This window comes from Budorcas taxicolor, unplaced genomic scaffold (assembly GCF_023091745.1).
Source record: "Budorcas taxicolor isolate Tak-1 unplaced genomic scaffold, Takin1.1 scaffold589, whole genome shotgun sequence".
NCBI lineage: Eukaryota > Metazoa > Chordata > Mammalia > Artiodactyla > Bovidae > Budorcas > Budorcas taxicolor.
In genome coordinates this window covers 19,585-45,298 of record NW_026292654.1, presented here as the reverse complement: position 1 = coordinate 45,298, position 25,714 = coordinate 19,585, and the positions used below count along the sequence as shown (strand labels likewise).

Below are 25,714 nucleotides of genomic sequence, written 5' to 3'. Positions count from 1 at the left end.
CACTAGCACACCAAATTTAAATTTGTCACTTTAAGTTTTCAAGACTGCTTAATATTTTATTTGTGTATGTTTTAGATCAATGTCAGGATTCAGAAACCCGCACCTTTTATCAAATTGGAGACTCATGGGAGAAGTATTTGCAGGGGGTCAGGTACCAGTGCTACTGCTATGGCCGCGGCATTGGGGAGTGGGCCTGCCAGCCCTTACAGACCTACCCAGGTAAGTAGCTTTATTCCACTGTGTGATAAAATACACGGTAACATCAGTGTTTATTGGTATCTCCTCCTTTTCCTATCTTTTTCTCATTTCACTAATCATTAATCGAATATTTTTTACTTAAATGGTTTTCCTTTTTTCTCAGTCAAGTAGGAGTAGAAGGCTGTGGAAAAGTGCCTGCAAATTTGTTTCTTAACATTGTAGAACATTCCATTAGGTTAAAACACTGGCTAAATTTCATTTCTCATCTGTACCTGTAAATAGAAACCATGGAATAACTGATGCTGGGAGTAAAGGTCAGGATTTTATGTTATGTTTCTTAACAGAAAGATTGCATGGAGAAATTGCATGAAATGTATACACATTCATTCATGTGTATCATACACATGATATGTATTCATTCCGTGTTTCATCCAGGCCCTCTTTTTGTCAGAATGTTCATGGGTTTGATCTTTTGGAGTCTGGAACAAAATATCCTGGGTCCAGAGTTGAGTAACTTGGTCAGTTCTCTGCCAGTGCTGTTCAAATACTCGAAAATGTTTATTGCTGGAGTTTTTTCAGGTCATGGGACATAATGTCTAGCTGGAAGTGTTATTCATTTTTTAAAAAACTGAATTTAATTTTTGCTGAATGATGAGTCAACAGTAAGATGCGTTGAATTCTGAAACTAATTTTTAGGCATTGTGGACTTCCCTGGTAGCCCAGCGACTAAGATTCTGCCCTTCCACTGCAGTGGGCGTGGGTTTGATCCCTAGACAGAGAAGTTTCACATGCCTTGTGGTGTGATCAAAAAACAAAATTAATTTTTAGGCATCAGTTACTTGAGCAATTACTGAGATCAAAGTCTCTTAACTCTCTGCTAAGTTAAGGTGTGGCCTATATTCAGAAATACAGAGATCGTCAGGACATTGGAACCTGCCTATGACAGAAATCAAGATTCAGTTAACTAAGTCTCTTTTTAATGTGATAAGAGATTTACTGTCATAAAGAAGAAGGTATGGAACAACTTGGCCAAAAACAGTGTTTGCCAAGACATGGGTCCAGGTTTGTACGTGCTGCTAAGTAAATACAAGTCAAGCTTCATTCATTATTTCCTCATCTGTAAAACGAGGAGAGTTTAGCTGATTACCTTTAAGTTCCATAAACTAATAATTTATGATCCTGAAAACCATTCATATATACCCTTTCTGAACTTAGAAGAGACCCTCCTCTCCCCTGGCTTCAGAGGCTGTCTGGGCTGCTGAAGATGACTTTGCTTAACAGGTTCTCAGCACAGATTGATCTGGCTCTTAAACTGTATTTTGTGGCAGATTTGTGTGTAGGAATCACTTAAAATAATTTTTTTGTTGTTCAATAATTTTTAAAGCTCTGCAGAATTACTGTAAGTTCAGAAGGTATTTAACTGAAGCTTTTTTTTTAAACGATACAACCAAAAGATAGACTTTTCTAAAAAATCTCTTACTCTCTATTTATGGTTCTTACTGGTGTGGTGGTCTTGAAAGTGATTTCCTTCTCGGTGAATTAGAGAGAACTTTTCTCGCTGTCTCTTTTAAAGTAAGCCTGTTCACATAACAACGTGCTGGAAGCCTGTAGGTTGACACGCCAGAGATGAAATCTAAATGGGAGGGAATCCTCCTGTGTTGGATTTTTATGTGTTGACCTTGTTTCTACTCTTCATAACAGAAGAGCTCATTGAGTGTAGAGGTGATTTTAGCCGAGAGGGGATTGGCCTCAGTACACAGTCTGGGTCTTATCTGTGTATTTGGTTTACTCAGTGGTTCCTGCCTGGCTTGTGGGGCTTTCAGAGTGTGGGCAGGATGACGGAACAACAGTTCACCAGTCTGTTGTCTCTGAGCCTTGCTCTGTTTGTTCCTCCTACAGAGGATTCAGTAGAGTTGTTCAAACTAACAGAAGATAAGAGGCATTTGGTTTGTCAATAAACAACCAGGAAAGCACAGATCTCAGCAAACTAAATAAACAAAAAAAGGGCTGCGTTGCAAATGCATAAATGTTTAACTTCTCCAGGGTCACCATTACTGGAAATTATTCATTTGGGCCTTATTTCAAACTGGTTTTGAAAGTATAGACATTTTGTCATATCTCCTCATAACTATTTCATAGTTAGTATGATTATATTGAATAAGAGAGGGAGTCAAGTTTTCACAATGCTGTGAGTCATTGCTCAGGTTACTTTACAAAGTTTTACCGATTAACCACTATCAAAAGGATTATCAAAATGCTAAGTCGAAATAATGTAAATGATGTCAGAATTTTCAAATTTCTTCTCTTCTAATCATATATAGAAAAAGTGGCGTAGAGTGATAGCTGGAATTTAATTGACCTTACAAATCATGGATAGTTGTTTACTCTTTGAACAAAATTGTGCTAAATGCAAGATATCTTATTATTGTTTAGGGTAGTTCCCCTAAAGGTGAGATATGGTACAAGCCTAACATTGAAAACATAGGGTTTCAAACCAGCATTTGAAATTTTAGAGGAAACCTTATGTTCTTTTGCTCCATCACTGAGTAAAAACCTCTGAGTTGCCTGTTTCTTTTTCCTCCCCTTTTCTTTACTATCCTCCTCCTTGTGGACATAGCAGCATGATTAAGCTTAAAGGTAGGCAGTAAAGGTCACTTATGTTATTTAAAACTTAATCTTGATAAACATGTAACCATCATAATTTTTTTAAGATTTATTTATTTTTAATTGGAGGATAATTGCTTTATAGTATTATTTCTGCCATACATCAACATGAATCAGCCATAATCATCATGATCTTTTTTTAAAATTTAAGACTCTTTTTAAGCAGTTTTAGGTTCACAGCAAGATCAAAAGGACGGTACAGAGATTTCCCATGTTGCCTCTGCTCCCACACAGCACAACATCCCCTAATATCAACATCCCCACCAGAGTGGTATATTTGTTACAATCAATGAACCTACATTGGCATTTAATCATCCGAAATCCTAGGTTAGCTTTAGGAATGACTCTTGGTGGTGTACATTCATGGCATCATTAACTTTTTTCTCTCAAAATCATGGTTGTTAAACTAAAATACATATCAGGCATCTCTTTACATGAGGAAATTATGGTAGGATTTCTTTTAAGGATCAATATTTAAACAGCCTTATACCAATAATTGTAATATAAAAATGTGATAGTTCTATATTTACTGATTATGGGAGTACTTTAAATAATCACATCTCTAAAATTTTACCTCAATGTTTGTTTTTTAAAATGTATTTATGTTCATATATATATATATATATATATATAATGGTGAGGGAGTGATTCAAAGAGAGTTGTGGAATTGACTTCTGCCAGTTAATTAAAACAAACACCCTGCCATGGTCTATGAATTATACACTTTAGAATTAAAAGTTGAGAATTTTATTTATTACTTTTGGTTTTTGTACAGCTTACAAATATGTGTATTAGATGAAATTAAGATTTAAAGAATGTTTATTAGTCTTTAGCCAAACTTTGAATTATTCTCATCATGAAAGTGAGTATATTATTCTAGAACTTTTGAGTCTATCCAGATATGTAAGTTGTATATTTGTTCTGCTAGAGAAAACTTTATTTTCAAATAAAATTTAATAGTGAAGATAATAATTGTTTGAAAATCAATATATTTTCTACAACCTTATGGAAAATTTAAATCTGTTAATAATCTGCTGAACTGCTCTAGCTAACATGCAAAATTTTGCTCTGTTTAACAGAATGTCAGTTAGAAATTCTTGGAAACGTTATTACAAGGAACTTTATTTTTATTTCTAATAAGTTGAACATTGATTGACATCATAAAAAAGACAGTATTTAGTGTTCTGTTCTGCAGGCATAAATTTTCCATTTATTTAATCATTATCCTAAATAGAATCTACCCTATTAAGAAATTCATTCTACTTCTCTTGTTTTGCCTTTAAAAAAAAAAAAAGCAGAAGAACCAAAACCACACACTAAATTTGTTGGTAATAGTTTTACACATTAAGATGTGGGAATATTAAATTTGGTATACACTTCAAAATGTCATTTTGTTGATAACTACTTTTGAAAAAATGTAATTTTGATCTCAGCAATTTGACCAATCAATGGAATGATTTTAGAGCAGACTTCTTGAATAAAAATAAAACATTTTCCCAAACTGATAGGATCTTAGACTGAGAGGATGAAAAATAAAATTGAGTCTTTAATTATTACCTTTGTCTGTTTGTCTAAGATTCTACCCCATTTAGAAATGTGTTTGTTTTACCTCATGTCATATGGCCTTTGGAATGTTTTTTCTTGATGGTAGATTTGTCCTTGATGAAAAGCTCCACAAGCAAGAATTTCCTTCAAAGAAGTTTAGTATAAGTAAATGAAGTTTGTATTCTGTATTACATTATTTGTGTTATAGTGGTTCCACAGTTTTCTCACAATTGTTTGAAAATGGAGAAGAAAGCAAACTAAGTGGCATTTAAAAATTATTTTATTTGCTTATAAATAAGTTTGAGTTGCATTTTTCATGTGAAAGACAAGAATCTATCTGCTAAAAAAGGATTTGTCTCACAGAGAACAGACCTGTGGTTGGCAAAAGGAAGAGCGTGGGGAAGGCATGGAGTGGGAGTGAAGGGTTAGCAGGCGCAAACTATCCTACACGGAATACATGAGCAGCAAGATCCTACTGTTTAGCACAGGGAACTATATTCAATATCCTGTAATAAACCATAATGGAAAGGAATATAAAAAAGAATATATATATGTGTGTGTGTGTGTATGTGTGTGTATAACTGAATCACATTGCTGTACAGCAGAAATTAACACAATATTGTTATTTGGCAGTGATTAAGAAAGAAAGGATTTGTCTCATTGATTTCCAGTGTCAATATGTAAAAAATTGACTCTAGATAATTTTTCTTGTGCTCCCATTTACTGATAAGCAAACTGTCTTTACTGATGGTCATGTGCACTAAATTTTAAGTTGAAGTAAGGGAATGCTCAAGATCACCAACTCTCATATTGTCATTTTCAGATGCAAGTGGTCCTGTCCAAGTAATCATCACTGAGACCCCAAGTCAACCCAACTCTCACCCCATCCAATGGAATGCACCAGAATCATCTCACATTTCCAAGTACATTCTTAGATGGAAACCTGTGAGTATCCTGCTCAAAAACCTTGGATATTGAAGCTCTTGATTAACAGATTCTGGGGACTTCCTGGTGGTCCAGTGACTAAGACTTCCTGCTCCCAATTCAGGAGACTCCTGTTCAATCCCTGGGCAGGGAACTAGATACTGCATGTCATATCTAAGTTTCTGTGTGCGCAACTAAAAGATGCCATGTGCTGCAACTAAGACTAGGTGCAGCGAAATAAAGAAAAGTAAATAATCGAACATTTTTTTAAAAGGAGAAGGAAATGAACAGATTCTGAAAATGTGTTTCAGTTTTTGAGCCGGTAGATCACTTGGCACTGTATTTGTTCAGTGACCAAACAATATGTGGTCAATCTAATTGACATACAGACTTAGCTGTCTTTTGGTATTTAGGAGAACTTAACTCTTCATGTTAGAAACATCTTGTTTGTGAGGACTTAGAAATGATAATGCTTAAAATTATTCTTACCCAGCATGGGAAGAGAATCTAAAGTTTTTAAAAGACTTGCAACTCCATCAAAGAGAAAGAAAACTACTGGCATCATTTTCCATGATTTGTAAAACAAAATAGCTAAGTTAATATCTTTCTTTTTTGGTTCACTTTTTAAGTGATTGTTTCTTCTTTTTTTTTGACCACACCACATGGCCTGAGGGATCGTAGTTCGCCAGCGAGGCGTTGAACCCAGGCCGTGACAGTGAATACCCCAAGTCTTAACCACTAGACCTCCAGTGAATTTCCATGATCATTTCATAAAACCTTACTTTCTAATCTTTGCAGTTATTTGGATAGAAGGGAGAGATGATGAGAGAGAAGTATAGATGAAGGATAGTTAGTGTATTTAATGAATGACTTTGTGACTTCCTACTAGTCATCTAGAAATTGAAGAAACCTCACTAAGGAGGATATTGATCTATTAAGTTGTAGTTTCTCTTACCCTCTCAAGCCTGCCCTTATATCTCTCCAAAATGTATGACATTAATTTGAGAAACTACGCACAGGAGAAAAATGCCCATTTTAAATCACAGCTATTGGTTTCTAGGAACTAAAAAAGCAAAGCAAAATAAAACATTTGACCAACTCATGTAATCGTATTCAATTCTTTTTGAAAATTCAAGCTGTTGAAATCATTCTTTTTCTTCTCTCACCCTTTTTTGTTAATGACCACAGTATATGTAGTAGCCCATTTGCAGAACTTTTTGTCTATTGATGTTAGTCGATGGGATGAATATATTTCCCCTCTAACACTTTCTTGTCTCTCATTTCTCTTCACCGATTTTATTTACTTTAAACTTAAGTGTCTGTGAGACCACAGTAATAAGGGATAATTGCACATAGGTATAAAATGTGTATCAGGGCTTCCCAGGGGACGCTAGTGGTAAAGAACCCACCTGCCAATAAAGGAGACTTAAGAGATGTGGGTTCGATCCCTGGGTCGGGAAGATCCCCTGGAGGAGGGCATGACAACCCACTCCAGTATTCTTGTCTGTAGAATACCATGGGAATACCATGGACAGAGGAGCCTGGTGTGCTACAGTTCATAGGGTCACACAGAGTCAGACACGACTGAAGCGACTTAGCACACACATAAAATGTAAATAAGTTAGGAAGTCTCCAAAGAGTGGAGGTTATTTCTTTGACTTTTTTTTTTAACACTTTTGGGTTTTTCTTTAATATTTATCACCTGAGTGTTTATTCTTGAGTATTTTCTTCTAATAACAAACCAAAAAAGTTCACATTGAATGAAAGGCTTACTATTAAATCTGAGCTAATTATAATGACTAATGTAATGTTTTTAACAAGGTGTTTAAATTTAGAGAGTATTAGAATCACTTTCATTTATTTAAAAATTATAAAGGGACTCTTGAGTATCTGAATTATTGAGGAACTGGTTGATTGGATAATATTGTAACATCACTGGGTATTAAAAATGTATTTTGACTTATATTAGTGTAGAATATTTATACTTAAAATGATCTCAACTTGTTTGAAGTAAGGATGTTTCTTTTTTACACATTTTATTGCCATACATTTTGTGATCCATGATATATTAATAAATTCGGACAGGATGTGAAAATATAAACTGGAGACAAAGATTAAATAAACTGAGATCACATTCTTCTGCAGTCTTGCCCGAAGTTGGCTAACCACTTTTGACGGAGTAGTTCATATCCAAGAATGAGTCATAAAACCAGAGCAGCATTAAGCCTCGTATGTGATGGTCCCAGGAACTGAGTCATGAAGGAATATTATGCCTTTGCTCTGTAAGAAACTTGGTTTGTATCCCACTAAATAAATATAGACTATAAAGCCTTTTCCCACTTCACAGAGGAATATATCCCAGTTCATTGTGGAAACTGAAAAATTGGGAATGGCAAAACTTGGGTTATCACCTTAGGTTGCTGTTATTAAACTGAATAGTTAATCTGGCAAAAAGGAAGGAGCCCAGGGCCTCCCTTTGTGTAATCTTGGGCATGTCACATAACTCTGTTTTTTCATCTGTAAAATCAGGATGATAATACCACTAACTTGGAGGAGGTAAGAGATAAACCTTAAATAAGAGAATGGAAGGAAAACAGCACGGAACATGGTACATAGTAAATCATCAGTAAATATTAGCTGTAATAACCATTATTATTAACATTAACAAATTCTGCTACAGGTTTCTATTCTGATCCCAGTTTTCCATGATATCCCCCCTCAAATGGAGCTTCATAGACTCCTCGTTCTTCTTTGAAGAATGCTCCACATCATCTCCCGGTGATCATCTTTGTAAATTCTTGTGTGATTTTTTTTTTTTTCACTTAAATTTTTAGAAAAATTCTCCAAACCGCTGGAAGGAAGCTACCATTCCTGGCCACTTAAACTCCTACACCATCAAAGGCCTGAGGCCAGGTGTGGTATACGAGGGCCAACTTATCAGCGTCCAGCACTATGGCCAAAGAGACGTGACGCGCTTCGACTTTACCACCACCAGCACGAGCCCAGCGGTGACCAGTACGTACCCCAGCGGCCCGTCCATCTGTGCCTGCCCGTCTCAGACCTGGGCTCCCCACAGGGAGTGCTTTCCTTCTCGATTCATATTCTCCCGCAGATGAATATGGATGCCCACGTTGTATTTTTCTCGTTGCGCTGGTCTTCACTGCTGCATGGGCTTTCTAGTTGCAGTGACCTGGGGCTGCTCTTTGGGCTTCTCATTGCGGTGGCTTCTCTTGTGGAGCATGGGTGCATGGGCTTCAGTAGTGTGGTGCGTGGGCTTAGTTGCCCTGTAACATGTGGCATCTTAGTTCCTGGACACAGGGATCAAGCCTATGTCCCCTGCATTGGCAGGTGGATTCTTAGCCACTGGGACTAATGGGGAGGTCCGGCACCTACGTTTTTTTTTTTAATGGTATTTTCCAGATGATAGTAGTAAGTTTTATCGGTGGCTGAAGGCTCTTTGTCCTCTCTGTGACTCTAGGCAACACTGTGACGGGAGAGACCACACCCTTGACTCCTGTTGTGGCCACCTCTGAGTCGGTGACTGAAATCACAGCCAGCAGCTTTGTGGTTTCCTGGGTCTCGGCTTCGGACACTGTGTCTGGATTCCGGGTGGAGTATGAGCTGAGTGAAGAGGGAGATGAACCGCAGTACCTGGGTGAGCTTGATGTGTTGATGACCAGCTGCTGGAAGACTCTGCTGGGGGTAGGACTGGGAAGGGGGGCATCCACGCAGGTGGCCTGGGAAGTTTGGAACTAGTTGACCCTTCAGTGTGAGGACGGCAAACAATTGACCCTTTTTAGAACCGACCTGGGTTTTTCCTGAACCATGCTCACTTTCCTGGTCCCTGGTGGGAGCTGTGTTATGTGTTAGCCTGGGCACAGGTCCACGTAACAATAGTGTGTTCTTCCTGGAAGTAATTGCCAGCATGGGGACTGTTAGCTTTGGGAGAGACACAGTACCCTTATTCATGCTTTTCAGATTCTCATGTTTAACAAACTTTTAAAAATTTTATTGTGGAGAAATATACACACTGAAAAGTACACAAATCATAAACATAGAACTCAGTGAATTTTTATAAAAAGAACACACCCACGTGACCAGGACCCAGTTCAAGAAAAAGAACATCCCTCCTCCCCTATCCCCCATCATTCCTCACCCATAACCACTACTTGGACTTCCAACTACAGAGGACAGTGCTTACAAATTTGGGGGTGGTTTAAAATTATATATCCTTAGAGAAAATATTTGGGAAAAGGGGAAAAAATTATCTCATAGTGCATTGATAATTACTGACTATACATTAGTATATTTCTTTATAATTTTCTTCCTTCATTCCCCCCACCCCCATGAATATATAGTATTAAAACTATCCTTCTCAAAGGTTATGGAGTCATTAGAGGGATTGATATGCTCTGATAGTAACCTTTCCCTTTTATTTCAAAGATCTTCCCAGCACAGCCACTTCCGTGAACATCCCTGACCTGCTTCCTGGCCGAAAATACACTGTGAATGTTTATGAGATATCCGAGGAAGGAGAGCAGAATTTGATCCTGTCTACCTCACAGACAACAGGTATGTGTGGTGTGAAAAGACTTTTTTTTCCCCTGGTGAAACGGACCTGTAGCAGTATTTCCTGTTTTTCTCATTTCTTCCTTTCTTTGTTAGCACCTGATGCCCCTCCTGACCCTACCGTGGACCAAGTTGATGACACTTCTATTGTCGTTCGCTGGAGCAGACCCAGGGCGCCCATCACAGGTCAGTTTAGCTGCCTCTTCTTGGCTCCTGTGTTAATCTTGATGCCGTAAGAGGTGAGGGAGTGGATTCTGATCTATGAGCAGGCAAATCACTTATATATCTCTATTGTAATTACTGGACCAGAGTGTAGATATATGTGTGTCTGTGTGTGGTATTAATTAAGTCTTACAGCCTTACCTTCTTATGATTAACTTCCTCTTAAATATGTCTTAATTAATCTTTTTCACACAAACATGCACACACACAATCACACAGGCACAAACCTTGAAATCCAGCTCATGGATTTATTAAACCAGGCATTCCTGTGATAGAAGAGGGATAATTCTTCTGAAAACCTCACTCTGAGACTTATTCTTAGAGGGATCTGAGGTGCCTTATTAGCTCATTAAGTGACTTAACTGTTTCTGAGGTTCTTAAAAGACACAGACAGGCTAGACAACTCTGGCTCAGAGTGGTTCCTTGATTGCTCCCATCATCTAGAGCTCAAAGAAAAAGAAATAAATTTAACATGAATAATTTCACCTCCTGGCTTCTCTAATAGACATTTATTAAGGATCTCGGTCTTCGAGGATGATATTTATTATTAAAGAGCTTTGCATGACTATTCTTATTTTATCTTTGGACTGAATAGTCTTTATAAGAAGTAGCACTATTGGATGAGTCCAAAAGAATTGCTCACTCTTCAGGAGTGATCCACCAAGATGCTACGGGCTATTAGGAAAGGGGAATTTATGCCTTTTGAAGCCTGTGTTTCATCAGTGTGTTTTATACTGGTTTTCTCCTGAATCTGCAGGATACAGAATCGTCTATTCCCCATCCGTAGAGGGTAGTAGCACAGAACTCAATCTTCCTGAAACTGCCAACTCTGTCACTCTCAGTGACTTGCAGCCTGGCGTTCAGTATAATATCACCATCTATGCTGTGGAAGAAAATCAAGAAAGTACTCCTGTCTTCATCCAGCAAGAAACCACTGGAGTCCCACGTTCAGGTAACCTAAAGACGCTTCCTGTGCTGTCTTATCTCTTAAGGCTTAAGAAAGTCACATCTTGAACCTCTCTTTTGCCAGAGGAACTTGGCTTGTGTTCACTCCATGAGCCTACTAGGGACAACCAGACATGTGAGATCAAAGAATAATTGTCTCTTTGGGGGGTTTATTTAGTCTCTGTCTATGGTTCCTATATGGAAGTCGTCCTGTAGATGACTCTATCCCTGAACTTATGAAATTCAGCTGAAATGTCCTCACTGTAAAGTAACTAATAAAAGCTGGCTATTGGCTTTCCTGATTAAAAATTGACAGCATAAAGCCTTCATATTTTCCCCAAGAAACCCAAGGGGTAGTTCATCTGTTGTTCTTAAGTATTAAGAAAAGATTCATTAAAGTAAAAACCACATTTTTTCTGTTGTCACAAGAGTTTGCTGAGGGGTTTTGGGGGGTATGTTTATTTTAACCCCCACAATAGGACTCTTCATTTGATGGAAACTCATCTGCTTACATTCACATTTTACGTAATAGTTTTAAATGTCAAATGTAAACAAGATGACTAAACCATGAAAATATAACCCCAAAAATGTGTTCTTAGATTTAAAGAGAAAACAGCTTTGCTCTGAAGAGAGGGGCTCTATGAATTGCCTTATTCACATCTGGCAAACTGATTTTTTAAAAATAATCCTCAGCAGGAATTGCGAATGACTGCTTGGCTCTTGTCTGTTAGATAAAGTTCCCCCTCCCAGGGACCTGCAGTTTGTGGAGGTGACAGATGTGAAGATCACCATCATGTGGACACCCCCAGAGAGTCCAGTAACCGGTTACCGCGTGGATGTGATCCCCGTCAACCTGCCTGGGGAGCATGGGCAGAGGCTGCCCGTCAGCAGGAACACCTTTGCAGAAGTCACTGGGCTGTCCCCTGGGGTCACTTATCACTTCAAAGTCTTCGCCGTGAACCAGGGGAGGGAGAGCAAGCCCCTGACGGCACAGCAGGCAACCAGTAGGTTTGGGATCCTTTATCTCCACCCTCCCTTTCCACTTGTGATGAATGGGCAGCACTCCATTCACTCCTGGGTTCACAATTAGAAATAGGAACATACTCAGAGGATAGGAAATGTGTAGCCTCCATAGAGGCTAAATGGTAATCCATTTCCCAAATACATGGGGACATGACACTAAAGGAGCAAAACTTAGCCTAATTTTCCTTGCTAATGGAGACATGGATTGAAAATTTGAGTACTCTTTGTGTAACAAAATATACCTAAGTCAGACTTCAAGTATAATCTTCTAATCCTTTTATAGCAGAATTATTTATAAATAGTAATTGCTAAAACATTCAATGAGCATTAAGCACCAGGTCATATGCTCAGTTCTTTATTATCCTCATGTTTAATCCTTATTTTGAGTTAATAAGGAAGGTCTTATTATCCCTATGGGATATGTGAAGAGACTGAAGCTTATAAAAAATTCTGCAACTTGTAAAGTAACAGGGCTGAGAAATGATGGAGTGGGGATTCACATAGACCTATGTCTTTTTGACTCCAAAGCCCATGCTTTGTTGTTATACTTGACTACCTCTTAAACATTTCCTCCCTCTGAAAAGTGTTTTAAATCATTGTAGGGAAATTGCCAGTTATCACACTCAAGAAGAAAACCAACAATTTATGTGATTCTTTGTGCTAGGGCAAACTCACCAGGGTCTTGCCATGAATCTGAGCTTCTGAGTATATGTTATCATTTTTGTCTAATCTGAATCATGTAAAAGTTACTTTTATTATTCAAGCAAAGGATTAGTCATTGAATAAATGCAGAAAACGTCACTGTGCTCCACGTGGAACTTTCTTCTTACCCTCATTTTAATGGGTTTATTTCTCTTTTCTTCACCTGTTTGGCTCAGAGCAGAACAAACTATAGCTTCACAAGTCCTGGCTTTTGTTTTTAAATACCATCTCTGCCATGTTAGTGTAATTTCTGAGGGTAATGGGAAAATCATGCTGAAAAATCATAGACTTCCACAGGATCAAAGTCAGCCATACACAGCGAGTTATTTCTCATGACTGACAAGAGTTCTGTGAAATTCTCTGTAGCACTCAAGCTCTTCTTCATGGCTTAGTATTTCCAAGGTTTTGACCTTTGTTTCAACCTTGAGAAGAAAGAACTTAGAAAATTCAGTCAAGCTTTAGGATTTCAGTATGATAATTCTGAAGTGCAGCTATTTCTTAACGTGTTTCATCTCTTTTTCTAGAATTGGATGCTCCTACCAACCTCCAGTTTATCAATGAAACCGATACCACGGTCATAGTGACCTGGACTCCACCTCGCGCCCGGATAGTCGGGTACCGACTGACTGTGGGCCTGACCCGGGGAGGCCAGCCCAAGCAGTACAATGTGGGGCCCGCAGCCTCGCAGTACCCACTGAGGAACCTGCAGCCTGGCTCTGAGTATGCTGTAAGCCTCGTAGCCGTGAAGGGCAATCAGCAGAGCCCCAGAGTCACCGGAGTCTTCACCACTTGTAAGTCAAAATTTAAATGTCTCTTCTTGGTGATGTCTCATCTGTATTTACATTCTCTCTCCTTCATCCATTTTTTAAGAAGTTAACTTAGGAAATTTCATGGCGGTCCAGTGGTTAAGATTCTGTGCTGTCCCTGCCCAGTTCCCTGGTCAGGGAGCTAAGGTTCCACAAGCTGTGCCGTGTGGCCAAAAAAGAACAAAGTTAACTTAAAAAACTTGGTACAAGTTTTAAATAATCATTTTTAATTTGAAAAAGAGATATTTACAGTGGTCCTACTCAAAGTGTGATCCGTGGATCCACTGCTGCTCTGTGAGTTGTTTGTTACATGGACCAGTGAGCTTATGCCAGAATGGATCAGGGAGCACACTGTTCAATTTAGTTAATACTTTTTTGAGGCAAAGTTTTCTTGATGAAGGAAGCAGTGGGTTATATGACATATGTTACCAAGATCCTTATTTCCTCCCAAACCAGTACTTTGAATAGCATGGTTTAAGACACCCAAGTTATTCGAAAATTGAATGCTACTGAATTAAATGAATTTACTAAATACTAGTTAAGGCAAGAAAAAAGTCAGCCACTGTGTCTACATCCTGATACTTTGAGCATCGAATGATAGCATTAAATGTGGAAGAAAAACGTCTACCAGTTGAATAGAAACCAACAGAACAAGAAGCTAAGGAAGTGATGAGTGTTGACAACAGCAGATTAAAGTACTTCTGCAGAACAGGATAGCTTTTTTTTTTAACTTTTCTTAAATCACTCTCGAAATTCCACAGAAGGAAAAATACTGACTAATTTTTGGTCATGTCTGTCTTTTGCTCAACACTTTACAGGAAGTGACCTTAAATCTCTTTCATATCTATATCACAATAGAGGACTGTATTCATGAGTTGATTTCTGTTAAATGCATATCATGAATTGATTTCTATTAGTACATCTCATTTACATTATAAAGAAATATGAGACCCATAATTTCTAGATAAGCATTAATTGCTGTTTTTAGCTCATTTTGGATTACAGAAGGACTTAACACTTTTTTAGCATATATTGCAACTGTGAACTAGCTTGCAGTTTCCTAAAAGCTTTCCATAAATCTTACTCTAACTTGAAAAATAGATGTTAAAAAGCATTCAAAAAGTGAATATAGGTTTAGTTTATAAATTACTGTGAAATTTATTTCACACAAAAAAGTGTCTATAAATTTCCTTTGTAGGAATTAATAATTTACTAAAAATTTATTTCCATTTAAATTGCATGTATAAAGCTTGGCAGTAAACGCTTTTTCCTAAGTAGCCACTAGTCATAAACAAGTAAAATCTACTTTTTATCTATAAGCTGACCTTTGAATTTTGCTATTTTATGTGACATGTTACGCAGACTCTAAAATCTATTAACATGAAATCAGTATCTTTGTATTTCTTATAAATACCTGTTTTTATAGATGACATTCATTGCATTAGAACGGAGAGTTTAGTAGTAGTCTTTTTCTGACCACATGTTATCTTTTTTACTTTTTAACATGAAACATATTTTACATAGGTTATTTTGTTGGATAAAATGCCAGTAAAAGAATAAGCATCTTGTTTATTTTATTGAAAAAATAGTTGATTTACAATGTTGTGTTAATATCTGCTGAACAGCAAAATGACTCAGTTATACATATGAATATATATTCATTTTCATATTCTTTTCAATTATGATTTATCACAGGATATTGTGTATAGCTTCCTGTGCTATACAGTAGGACCTATTGTATATCCATCCTATATATACTAGTTTGAACCTTTTAATCCCAGACTCCCAATCTTTCCTCCCCCATCTCCTCTTCCTTTGGCAGCCCCAAGGCTGTTCTCTGCATTTGTGAGACTTTTTTTTTGTAGATATGTTCATTTGTGTTGTGTTTCAGATTCCACAGGTAAGTGATGTATGGTATTTGTCCTTCTTTCTGACTTCACTTAGTATGAAAATCTCTAGGTCCACCCATGCTATTTGCTGCAAATGGCATTCATTCTTTTTAATGGCTGAGTAATGTTCTATTTTAATGTATGTACCACATCTTTATTCATTCATATGTTGATGGCCATTTAGGTTGCTTCTGTGTCTTGGCTATTGTAAATAGTGCTGCTGTGAATCTAGGGATGCATGTATCTTTTAGAATTATAATTTGTCTGTGTATATGTCCAGGAGTGGAATTGCTGGATCATATGGCAACTCTATTTTGAGTTCTTTTGAAAAACCTCCATACTGTTCTCCATAGTGACTGCACCAATTTACATTCCCACCAGCAGCGTAGGAGTGGGTCCTTTTTCTCCACACCCTCTCCAATGTTTTTTATTTGTAGACTTTATAATGATGGCCGTTCTGATAGGTGTGAGGTGGTATCTTATTGTAGTTTTATTTATATTTCTCTAAGAAAAAGCATTTTTAATGATATGATAATAAGTGGAATGGGTGGGGCAATTATTGGCTATTTCAGGTACTTTTGGAGACTTTGATATACTGGACATGTTACTTTATTGTGTACACAATATTGTGTACACAATTTATTGTGTACATTTATAAAAATAAAATTTTATTTGAGTTAAGTGACAAAACTTCTTTTATTAGATAAAAGTGATGCCTTGTACATAGTATGCTTTCAAAAAATATTTGTTGACTAGATTGTGAAAACAGCTCAATCAAAGTTAGGTTTAACATTTTTTTCTTTGGCCTCACTGTGCAGCATGCAGGATCTTAGTTCCCTGACCAGGGGTAGAATCCATGCCTGCTAACCACTGGACCACCTGGGAAGCACCCCCACACTTTAGATTTAAATAAGCTTCTGTTAGCAGGGAGTTCTGAGGTTGTGAACATCAGCTGGACTTGCATATTTTTGGAATTGCTCTAAGTTTCTGTAGTTTTTTTTTTACTGTTACCACACTAAATTCTGGAATAACTTTTCCGGGTTTTATAACTTGTACTAAATTCTTAAGAGCGTATGGTGGGGGTAGGAGAGCTCTTTCTGGGGGGAAACCAGCCTACTCCTTTATAAATAGGGCAAATTTTTTTTTTTTTAACATCCAGGCTGTCCTTCACCTAACAAGACCTGCCAGAATCCATAGCTCATACTTACAGTCACATTCTTTGTTTGCCATCAGTTTGTGGGTTTGTGGTTTGGAGGGTTTCCCGTAATGGTGTTCCCAGGCAGACAGCATCATCTTAAACTTGGGAACCTTTTAGCTGGCTGGCTCAAGCAATAGAAAACACCCAATCGTAAAGCCCAAGACAGTTGAGAATTTTTTTTTTTTTTTTTTAAATTGTGGCTTTCCCAGATGTTCAGTGAAAGAAACTGACTGCTCCCTGAATTGTTTCTTGTGGTTATTAAATGGTCACTCAGGGATGGCCATGGCATTTTGGCAAAGTCAGTGGCAACCAAATAGTGTATGATTTCAGTGACTCTGGGAAGGCATCATGGATCACCCATCCTAATTCTCCTGAAAACATCATCAAAATAATAACATACTCATGAAACATGCCTCTAAACCAGTAGAACTTCAGTCCAGCCATTAGAGCAGTCATTACAAAGCAGCCCACACACATATTTTGTTTTTTCAGACAACAGGATTTTAAAAGTAAGTTTTTAAAAGTTGCACATGAAAATCTAGATTGGAAGACAATTGCAGTGCTGGGCCTGAATTTTCCCATGACTGGAGCTGAGTAATAATAGAGTAGTCTTAAAGACTCTTAATAGTCATTTGTCTAAGTCTGCAGGATGTCTTTGTCAAATCAGCCATTCATAAATGCATAAAAATGCATTTACTAGGTTTTTCTTGGTGGGTACAAAAATTTGGTTGGGATGCAAAGAGGAAGAAATTATGAAGGCCATGTGCCATGGCCACATGCTTGAAAACCTGGAATTTGATTCACCTGATACAAATGCCTTGACGTCTAAGACCTCACCTTTCCCATAGCAGCCAATTATTGAAATGCTTGTTCCCCTTATTACAAGATTTAGTTGTTCTGCCAATTATATTTTAAAGAGTTTAAGTTTATGATAAGGTCTGTAAGACTGTTGAAAATGTCTATCTCAACTTTGTATACACATACTTTTCCTTTTTTTTAAGTAGTATTTTCACTAAGAAATAAAAGTGATGTCAGGATCTAGGAGATTTGAAATCAACTTTTCTTATAATACCTAATTCCAGTGGCAGAATGCTAAATTTCTGTAGTGTGATTATTCTGAATGAATAATTATATATTTAAAGAAAGACTATTTAGAATTTATAAGTTCATCCATGGTGGCAGATTTTGTTTAACTTTTCATATGGCATCTCTTTTTGCAACCAAAAATAATTGGCCATCAGGTTGAAGGGGAAGGGAGTTTGGGGGACAATGGATCCATGTATATGTATGGCTGAGTCCCTTTGCTTTCCACCTGAAACTATCACAATATTGTTTTTTAGTTATTCCTATATGAAATAAAAAATAATAATTGGCCATCATTATGGAATGACTCAGCATAATTGTCTATAATTTAGCCATTGTTCTCAAAATAATGATTAAGAAGCAGAGTGATAATCAGTTTGTGATGACCAATTTTACATTTTATATGGGATTTTATACTGATGATAGGGAAAGTTGTTATCATCAAACTCAAATCCCAAACATGATGAAAATACACAGATTACGGAATCCAAGGAGTTGAAAGGGTCCTCTGTGGTCATCCAGCTCCTCGTTATTCAAATATGATTCATGGACCTACAGCATTAGTGTTATGGAAATGCAAACTACCCAGCCATATACGCACCTATAGAATCAGATCCTGCATTTAAGCCAGGTCTCAGATGATTTGCATGGTACATGAAAGATTGAAAGGCACTGATCTACTCCAAATTTTCATGTATGTTACATTTTGGATCGTTAGTTGACTGAACTGAGGTACTGGATAAAAAATACCTATCTGCAGTCTCTGTGATTTCGAGGTTTGAACACATGCTTTTTTTTTTATTCCATTTCACAGTGCAGCCTCTAGGCTCCATCCCACCTTACAACACAGAGGTGACTGAGACCACCATTGTGATTACATGGACACCTGCCCCAAGGATTGGCTTTAAGGTAAATTGCAGATGTTCCTAATCTCTTGTGATACAGCCCTGAGGTGCCCTCGTGTTTCTGGATCTGGCTAAAACAGGACGTTTCAAGAATTGGGTGACTTGGGTTTTGTCCTGTTTCTGTTCATACCTCACTGGCCACATTGTCAGGGCATCACAGTACTTCTGCCTCCCTGAATTGCTGGAAAGATGGATTGAGGCTGTAAAAGTGCTTTGCAAAGAAGAAAACATTAGTATGAAGCTGTTAGTTGTTGTTATCTTATTTTCTCTATCCTTTCCCCCAGGGAATTACATTTCAAGATATATATAGGGAAACCACATTTGTTGTGTTGTTCTAAATAGGTATCATGTTCACAAAAACCAATTTAGGGAGGCCAATTAAACTCAGAATAGCTCAAAAATCACATTTTCATCCGATCAGTTTCATCTCAACTTGTTCAAAGCCCTCGGGTGAATCTCTTAATAGAAGTTAAGATTAAGCTCTTCCGTATAGATCTGGATACTTGTTTTTTTAAAGTAATGGTATTAGGGAAGTGAGGAATACAAATGAATGTGTTTAAAAGATTTCCTTTCTTTGGAATTTAGAGTGTGGAGAGAGAAATATTTATTATACTTGAAAATTAAGACTAAATCCTAATGATTGTTTGTTTTAAAATATATACCGAAGACCACTTCTGTTTTGAAATATGCAATAGCATACTGATAATTACACTACTTAAATACAGAGAATCCCTTTTTGAAGATTGTCAATGTATCTTTTAAATTTCCCTTATTGCCTGGAGAATCCCAGGGAAGGGTGAGCCTAGTGGGCTGCCTTCTATGGGGTCGCACAGAGTTGGGCACGACTGAAGCGACTTGGCAGCAGCAGCAGCAGCAGTGTCGTTTGGCCTTATACTTTACTAAGGCTGCCTCCAGAGTTGAACCCTGATGACACAATATTACCTAGGTTTTTTTAAATAAAATACTAAAAGGGTTGAAAATTCTGGGCATAGTAATCTTAATTCTTCTTTTGTAACATACCAATCTTGCATTTGAAGCTGTGAATATACTTCTTCAAAAGGAGTGTTTTTGGAGTACAAAGTGTTACAGGGGCTGGTACCTAAGTTGAATGTTAGTAACTCATTAAAGGGAGAACTCAAGGATTTCTTCCAGCAAAAGGAAATAAGAAACAAACAGACATGTAGCCGAAAGCCTTTGTGTACTTCTGGTTTGTACCAGGAGGTTATTTATCAAGCGAAACAATATGTAATGATGTTTCTCTAGAACCTTCCATTATAAACTACCTTAACTTAGTTTTGGAAGATACTTGCCCTAACTGGCACCCTCCCCCCAATTCTGGGGAATTTCCAGTGAAATTATTTAATAGGGCTAAAGTAAGGTCCCAACTCATTCCCAACTGAAAGCAGAGTACAGTTCCTGAGGAGTCTACATTATGCGAAGCATAACCACAACTTCTCAGCAGTAACCCAGCTCTGGAAATATTTGTCCTTGGTGTTTATTTTGTGTTCTTTCTCCTAGCTGGGTGTACGACCAAGCCAGGGAGGAGAAGCACCACGAGAAGTGACTTCAGAGTCAGGAAGCATTGTTGTGTCTGGCCTGACTCCAGGTGTGGAATACGTTTACACCATCTCTGTCCTCAGGGATGGGCAAGAGAGAGATGCACCAATTGTGAAGAAAGTGGTGACACGTAAGAGTTCTTTGCTTCTTATCATATTTTAAACTATTGCACTTTTTAAAGGTAACTTATAGCGGTATTGCTTTTTTACTTACGATAATGACACAAGGGAAAGATTTCATTCCTACTTATATTATTAGCTATTCTCTAAGTCTGGAGTAGCCAGTTCAACTGATGTCATATAATTCATGACATCAGAAGTGTTCTTTCCATATCAAAAATTATCTGTGAATTGACAACACAGAAAAAGATTTCAGCAGTGTTGCAAAGTTTAAAATTGTAACAAAAAAAAAGTGCTTTCAGAGAATTGCTATCCATCATTGTTTTACAGTACAACTTCTTTATTTTTACTGATAACTGAAGGAAGAGAGAGAGGGAGGGAGTGGGGGGGAAGGGAGAGAAACATTCTATAGCTCAAACACTTTATGCTAGTTTTGTGTGCATGTGTGTGTGCATGCTAAGTCACTTCAGCCGTCTCCAACTCTCTGTGACCCCATGGACTGTAGCCTTCCAGGCTCCTCTGTCCATGGGATTCTCCAGGCAAGAATACTGGAGTGGGTTTCCATACCCTCCTCCAGGGGATCTTCCTGACCTAGGAGATGAACCCACATCTCTTACAACAGCTGCATTGGCAGGCAGGGTCTTTACTGCTAGCACCACCTGGGAAGCCCCATCCGAATGTTAACTGTTAATTAAAATTTTTTCCTGTGTAGCACTGTCCCCACCAACGAACTTGCACCTGGAGGCAAACCCTGACACTGGAGTGCTTACCGTCTCCTGGGAGAGGAGTACCACTCCTGGTAAGCCCACAATGTATCAGAGGACAGAATTCTAAGGGTAATGAAAGGTAGAAATGACCTCACTTTTACAGAATGAAAAAACTTGGAAAAAATTAACTTATATCCATTGTCACAAATGTTACAGAACTGGGATTGAAACTTAAGTGTTCAGACTCACTCTCACACTCAGCATCATGTATTTGGATCTTAATTGTCAGTTTTACTTATTTCAATACTGAGAAATTTGGCTAAATGGTATTCCGTGATTGTTTGATTGTTTTTTTAAAGCTTTACATAAAGCTTTTATCTAAACTCTTTCACACGTATTTGTACCCATGGACTGTAGCCTGCCAAGTTCCTCTGTTCATGAAATTTTCCAGGCAAGAAGAATACTGGAGTGGGTTGGCATTTCCTCCAGGAGATCTTCCCGACCCAGGAATTGAACCTGTGTCCCTGCATTTAAGGCTGTTTCTTTACCTGCTGAGCCATCAGGGAAGCCCCATACAATCATAATATGTGTAGAGATATCTATGACAATATTCAAGTATCATTATGGAATGGGGCAATGGCAAGAGAAATTTTAGATATTCCTGATCTTTGTCAAGTCCATGAGAAATGTTAACTAAAATATTTATCATTGGTTATATTGGGGGAATTACTATTGAAATATCAGGATATTCATTATTGGGAAAATTCTAAATTAGAAACAAATGCCAACGAATGTTGATGACATCCATAACTACTATATGTACTTATTAGATGGCTTTGTTTTGCTTATTATTTCACTATTCTGATTTGTACTTTCATTTTTTAAAAATAGTCCTTACCTTTGCTGGGGTACACAGTTGAAGCAATTATCTCTAAATCAGATCAATATGTGCTGTCACACACAATAAAGCTAGCTCAAAATATCCTTTTTAATTCCCTCTGAAGTAAGGTGATTTTGGTGAAGTTTTCGTTACCTGTAGAAGCATCATTTAAGCCCAAACTACACCATTTCCAGTTGAATCACTTTTAAGTTGAAACTTTTAGGTTGGCGAGTTTCATGCTTGTCAGCAGCTAGATCACTAAGATTTAGTCTTAATGGATGGGTTAGTCTGTCCATCTGAATGGTCATTAGCACATGTAATGACCCATTTATTTCCCATCCAGTTGGAAATCCTTGTATATACTACTTTAGTGGTCACCTTATTCCTAATTATAAAATGTACCATCATTTTCTCCCTTTTTAGTAAGTTTAACTTAAACATACTTTCTCACTTTACTCTCAGTCTGTCCCTGTGACTCTCTGGCCATTGCTAGTTTAATTCGAATGTCTCTCTCCTCCCCGCAACCCTCTCACTGCCCCACTTCGATGATTTCTGAAGTCTTCAGCAGTTAATACACTATTTTTTTTAATTTGGCCATGCCATGCAGCATATGGGATTTTAATTCCCTGACCAGGTATCAAACCCAAGGCCCCTACATTGAAAGCGTACAGTCTTAACCACTGAACCATCAGGGAAATCCCAACATACTTTTCCTAGAATAAATAGAGTCACTTTTGTTTTTCACTTTTTCTCCTTTCCTTATTGTTGAATAGTATTAGTCACTCAGTCATGTCTGACTCTTTGCAACCTCATAGACTGTAGCCCGCCAGGCTCCTCTGTCCATGGAATTCTCCAGGCAAGAATACTGGAGTGGGTAGCCATTCCCTTCTCCAGGGGATCTTCCCCACCTGTAAATCCCCTAGGTTCAGACCTTATTTTAATAAATGAGGAGAACCTATTTTGGGGAGTATGCCTAAGGGTGAGAGCCAGTTCCGTGCTAAGCAGGTATAATAGAATATCCTTCAGCTGTCCTGCAAATGATCCACTAAGTAAAATCAGGGTACATATGGTAGGAGGAACATGGAATTTAAGACAGAAGAGCCTTTGGTAATCATTTTCCCTTTCTAAGAGTTTCTTTAAACTGAGGATATTAGTATCTTCTTCAAAGGGTTGTTGTAAGCACTGAATGACAGTAGGCGGAGTCTTCAGCACGTAAATATTGAGTCCTTTCCCTGTTCGCCTTCGAGGGTGCATCAGTCTAGTAATTGGCTCTGGGTGGCAAAGGTTCTGGGCAGTAACTTTCTCCTTTCTGTTTTCTGCAGACATTACTGGCTACAGAATCACCACCACCCCCACAAACGGCCAGCAGGGATACTCTTTGGAGGAAGTGGTCCATGCCGATCAGAGTTCCTGCACCTTTGAAAACCTGAGTCCCGGCCTGGAGTACAATGTCAGTGTTTACACTGTCAAAGATGACAAGGAAAGTGTCCCTATCTCTGATACCATCATCCCAGGTAATGGAAAAATCAGCTGTTATCTTCAGAGAGGCAGTTCCAATAAGAGTGGGGATTAACCTCTTCATCCCCAGATGGTTGAGTGTGTCAAAATATGTTTGGGATTTAATTCTGACCTCCCAACCACACTCTCTAGAACCATGACGTCAAAGCCACTGTTTGGACAAATGCTTGCTGTTAACCCTGCTTGACTGTCTGTGCTTCACTGGGATGCTCTTTGTCGCAATGGTATGCAGTGGAGTGGCAACCATGGCATTAACTCTGTACTGTCCGCTCACATGGAAATATTACTAAAACGATGTCATATGTCTCTATTCAGTACCAACAGGCAAAAAGTAATATGGTAAATGCATCCCATGTGTACATTTTTGCCTGATCTTACAGTCTCTATATGTGAGCACTGAAATAGCTCTTGGTTGACACACACATTCAGTTCCTCATCTTGCTATTTCAAATCCCTCTTTTTTTTTAATTGAAAAAAAAAAAAGGAAAAAGAAAGGCCACACTTTTAGGGTGTACTTTCTTGTGGACTGAATGACAACATTGAAGAGACCTACCTTGGGATAGGTTTATTGTTCGTCCAAAATTGAATCATGACAGAATGAAAGTGTTGGACAGATTGTGTTCTTTGCACGATTTGGTAGAAAGCTTTTACTAATACTAATTAAATAACTTTGATTATGAAACGAACAAAATATTAACAGTGGCCTTGGACTCAGGCCTGTCTTTCACCTGAATGTGCTTTTGAATGGCACATTTTATACCATACATTCATAATGCCGTAGCATTATGGCCCTGATGTTGTCATGAGTTTTTCTATGGGAAAAAAAAGAAGAACTCATCAGTCAATTTTTTTGACCTTTTTCGTGCAAGCTTTATTCTCCTACTAAAAAGTTTTAGATTATTTTTTAGACTTTGCTGTTACTTACTATAGATGTTATATCTAGGTTCTAAGAATGGTTTTGATATCCCAAACAGGACTGTAAAGAACCTGAGAGGTTCAAACTTTACTGTTTTGGGGATTTTCAAGAAAGAAACAAACCAAAATCTCTAAAGGAATATTGTAGCCTATTTTATTCTCCCAGAGAAGCGAACTATTCATGGTGCTTAAAAGTCTTTTCAGATAATTTGGAACAGATTGCATATTACCATCATTGCTTTAACACTATCAATTTTACCACTAGTAACCTGATGTACACTGCTTTATTTTTTCCTCTTTTTTGCCTCTGTTTTCCTTTTGCCCTCTTTTGCTTTGTAACTCAATAGAGGTGCCCCAACTCACTGACCTAAGCTTTGTTGATATAACTGATTCAAGCATCGGCCTGAGGTGGACCCCGCTAAACTCTTCCACCATTATTGGGTACCGCATCACAGTAGTTGCGGCAGGAGAAGGTATCCCTATTTTTGAAGATTTTGTGGACTCCTCAGTAGGATACTACACAGTCACAGGGCTGGAGCCCGGCATTGACTATGACATCAGCGTTATCACTCTCATTAATGGCGGAGAGAGTGCCCCTACTACACTGACACAACAAACGGGTGAATTTTGAAAACTTCTGTGTTTAAGACATGGATGGTGTTGCATGCTGTCCCCAGTCACTCTGGTTAAATGTGGATGTTTCAAGGGAAAACCCAGCAATTTCCCAAAGATTAAGAGAGGGTAAGGAGTGGAAGGCATATGCTTCACTGATTGGATGAAGACATATGCAGTAGTCTTAAGTACATTTTCACTGAAGCCATGAATATGAATTTGTATAAAGCTAGAGAAATATAGATATCTGATCTATCAAATAAAAAATACCAATGGTTCATTGAATTTGCAGACCTGGAATTTTTTTTTTTTAATCTAACATTTATACCAAACTGTATCAAGAGCACCAGTTAATAAGAAGAAATGTACTTCCAAAATGTACCATTAGACTCTTCCTTCTACTCTTTCATAAACTCTACCATCTTTTTTGTGAGTGTCTAAAAACTAATTGAAATTTAGGTTAGGGTGGAAGGAGGGTTTTTTGGTGGTAGGAGAAAAAGAGACTTTGGTACATTCTAGGTTTTATTGCCATGATAAGGTGAAGAAACTCCTCTTTAACCACAGACTGGGGACCAGCATGCAACATTATAAAGGTTCTCTGCCCTGCATGGTAAGAAACATGCTGAGAACCCATTTGCATGAACCCTTCTCACTTGTAAGTAGAATTCACTGATGGAACTGTAGCTGTGGCGTAGCTGTAGCCACTCCTGTCAGGGGGACATTTAGGACCTCC

General features: G+C 37.9%; 1 protein-coding gene across 1 annotated transcript in view; it reads left to right on the top strand.

Annotated features, from left to right (window-relative positions):
• LOC128071425 (fibronectin-like) overlaps nucleotides 1-25,714 on the top strand; it is a gene marked incomplete at both ends in the record, with an annotated part of 56,463 nt that overhangs the window by 12,380 nt on the left and 18,369 nt on the right. The window contains 14 exons of the mRNA XM_052664298.1: nucleotides 76-219; nucleotides 5,231-5,352; nucleotides 8,166-8,346; nucleotides 8,810-8,986; nucleotides 9,775-9,903; nucleotides 9,997-10,086; nucleotides 10,880-11,074; nucleotides 11,799-12,071; nucleotides 13,317-13,583; nucleotides 18,583-18,677; nucleotides 20,192-20,360; nucleotides 21,062-21,148; nucleotides 23,259-23,450; nucleotides 24,717-24,989. Coding sequence (XP_052520258.1) covers nucleotides 76-219; nucleotides 5,231-5,352; nucleotides 8,166-8,346; nucleotides 8,810-8,986; nucleotides 9,775-9,903; nucleotides 9,997-10,086; nucleotides 10,880-11,074; nucleotides 11,799-12,071; nucleotides 13,317-13,583; nucleotides 18,583-18,677; nucleotides 20,192-20,360; nucleotides 21,062-21,148; nucleotides 23,259-23,450; nucleotides 24,717-24,989 — 2,394 coding nt within the window. The remainder of the gene's footprint in view (nucleotides 1-75; nucleotides 220-5,230; nucleotides 5,353-8,165; nucleotides 8,347-8,809; nucleotides 8,987-9,774; nucleotides 9,904-9,996; nucleotides 10,087-10,879; nucleotides 11,075-11,798; nucleotides 12,072-13,316; nucleotides 13,584-18,582; nucleotides 18,678-20,191; nucleotides 20,361-21,061; nucleotides 21,149-23,258; nucleotides 23,451-24,716; nucleotides 24,990-25,714) is intronic.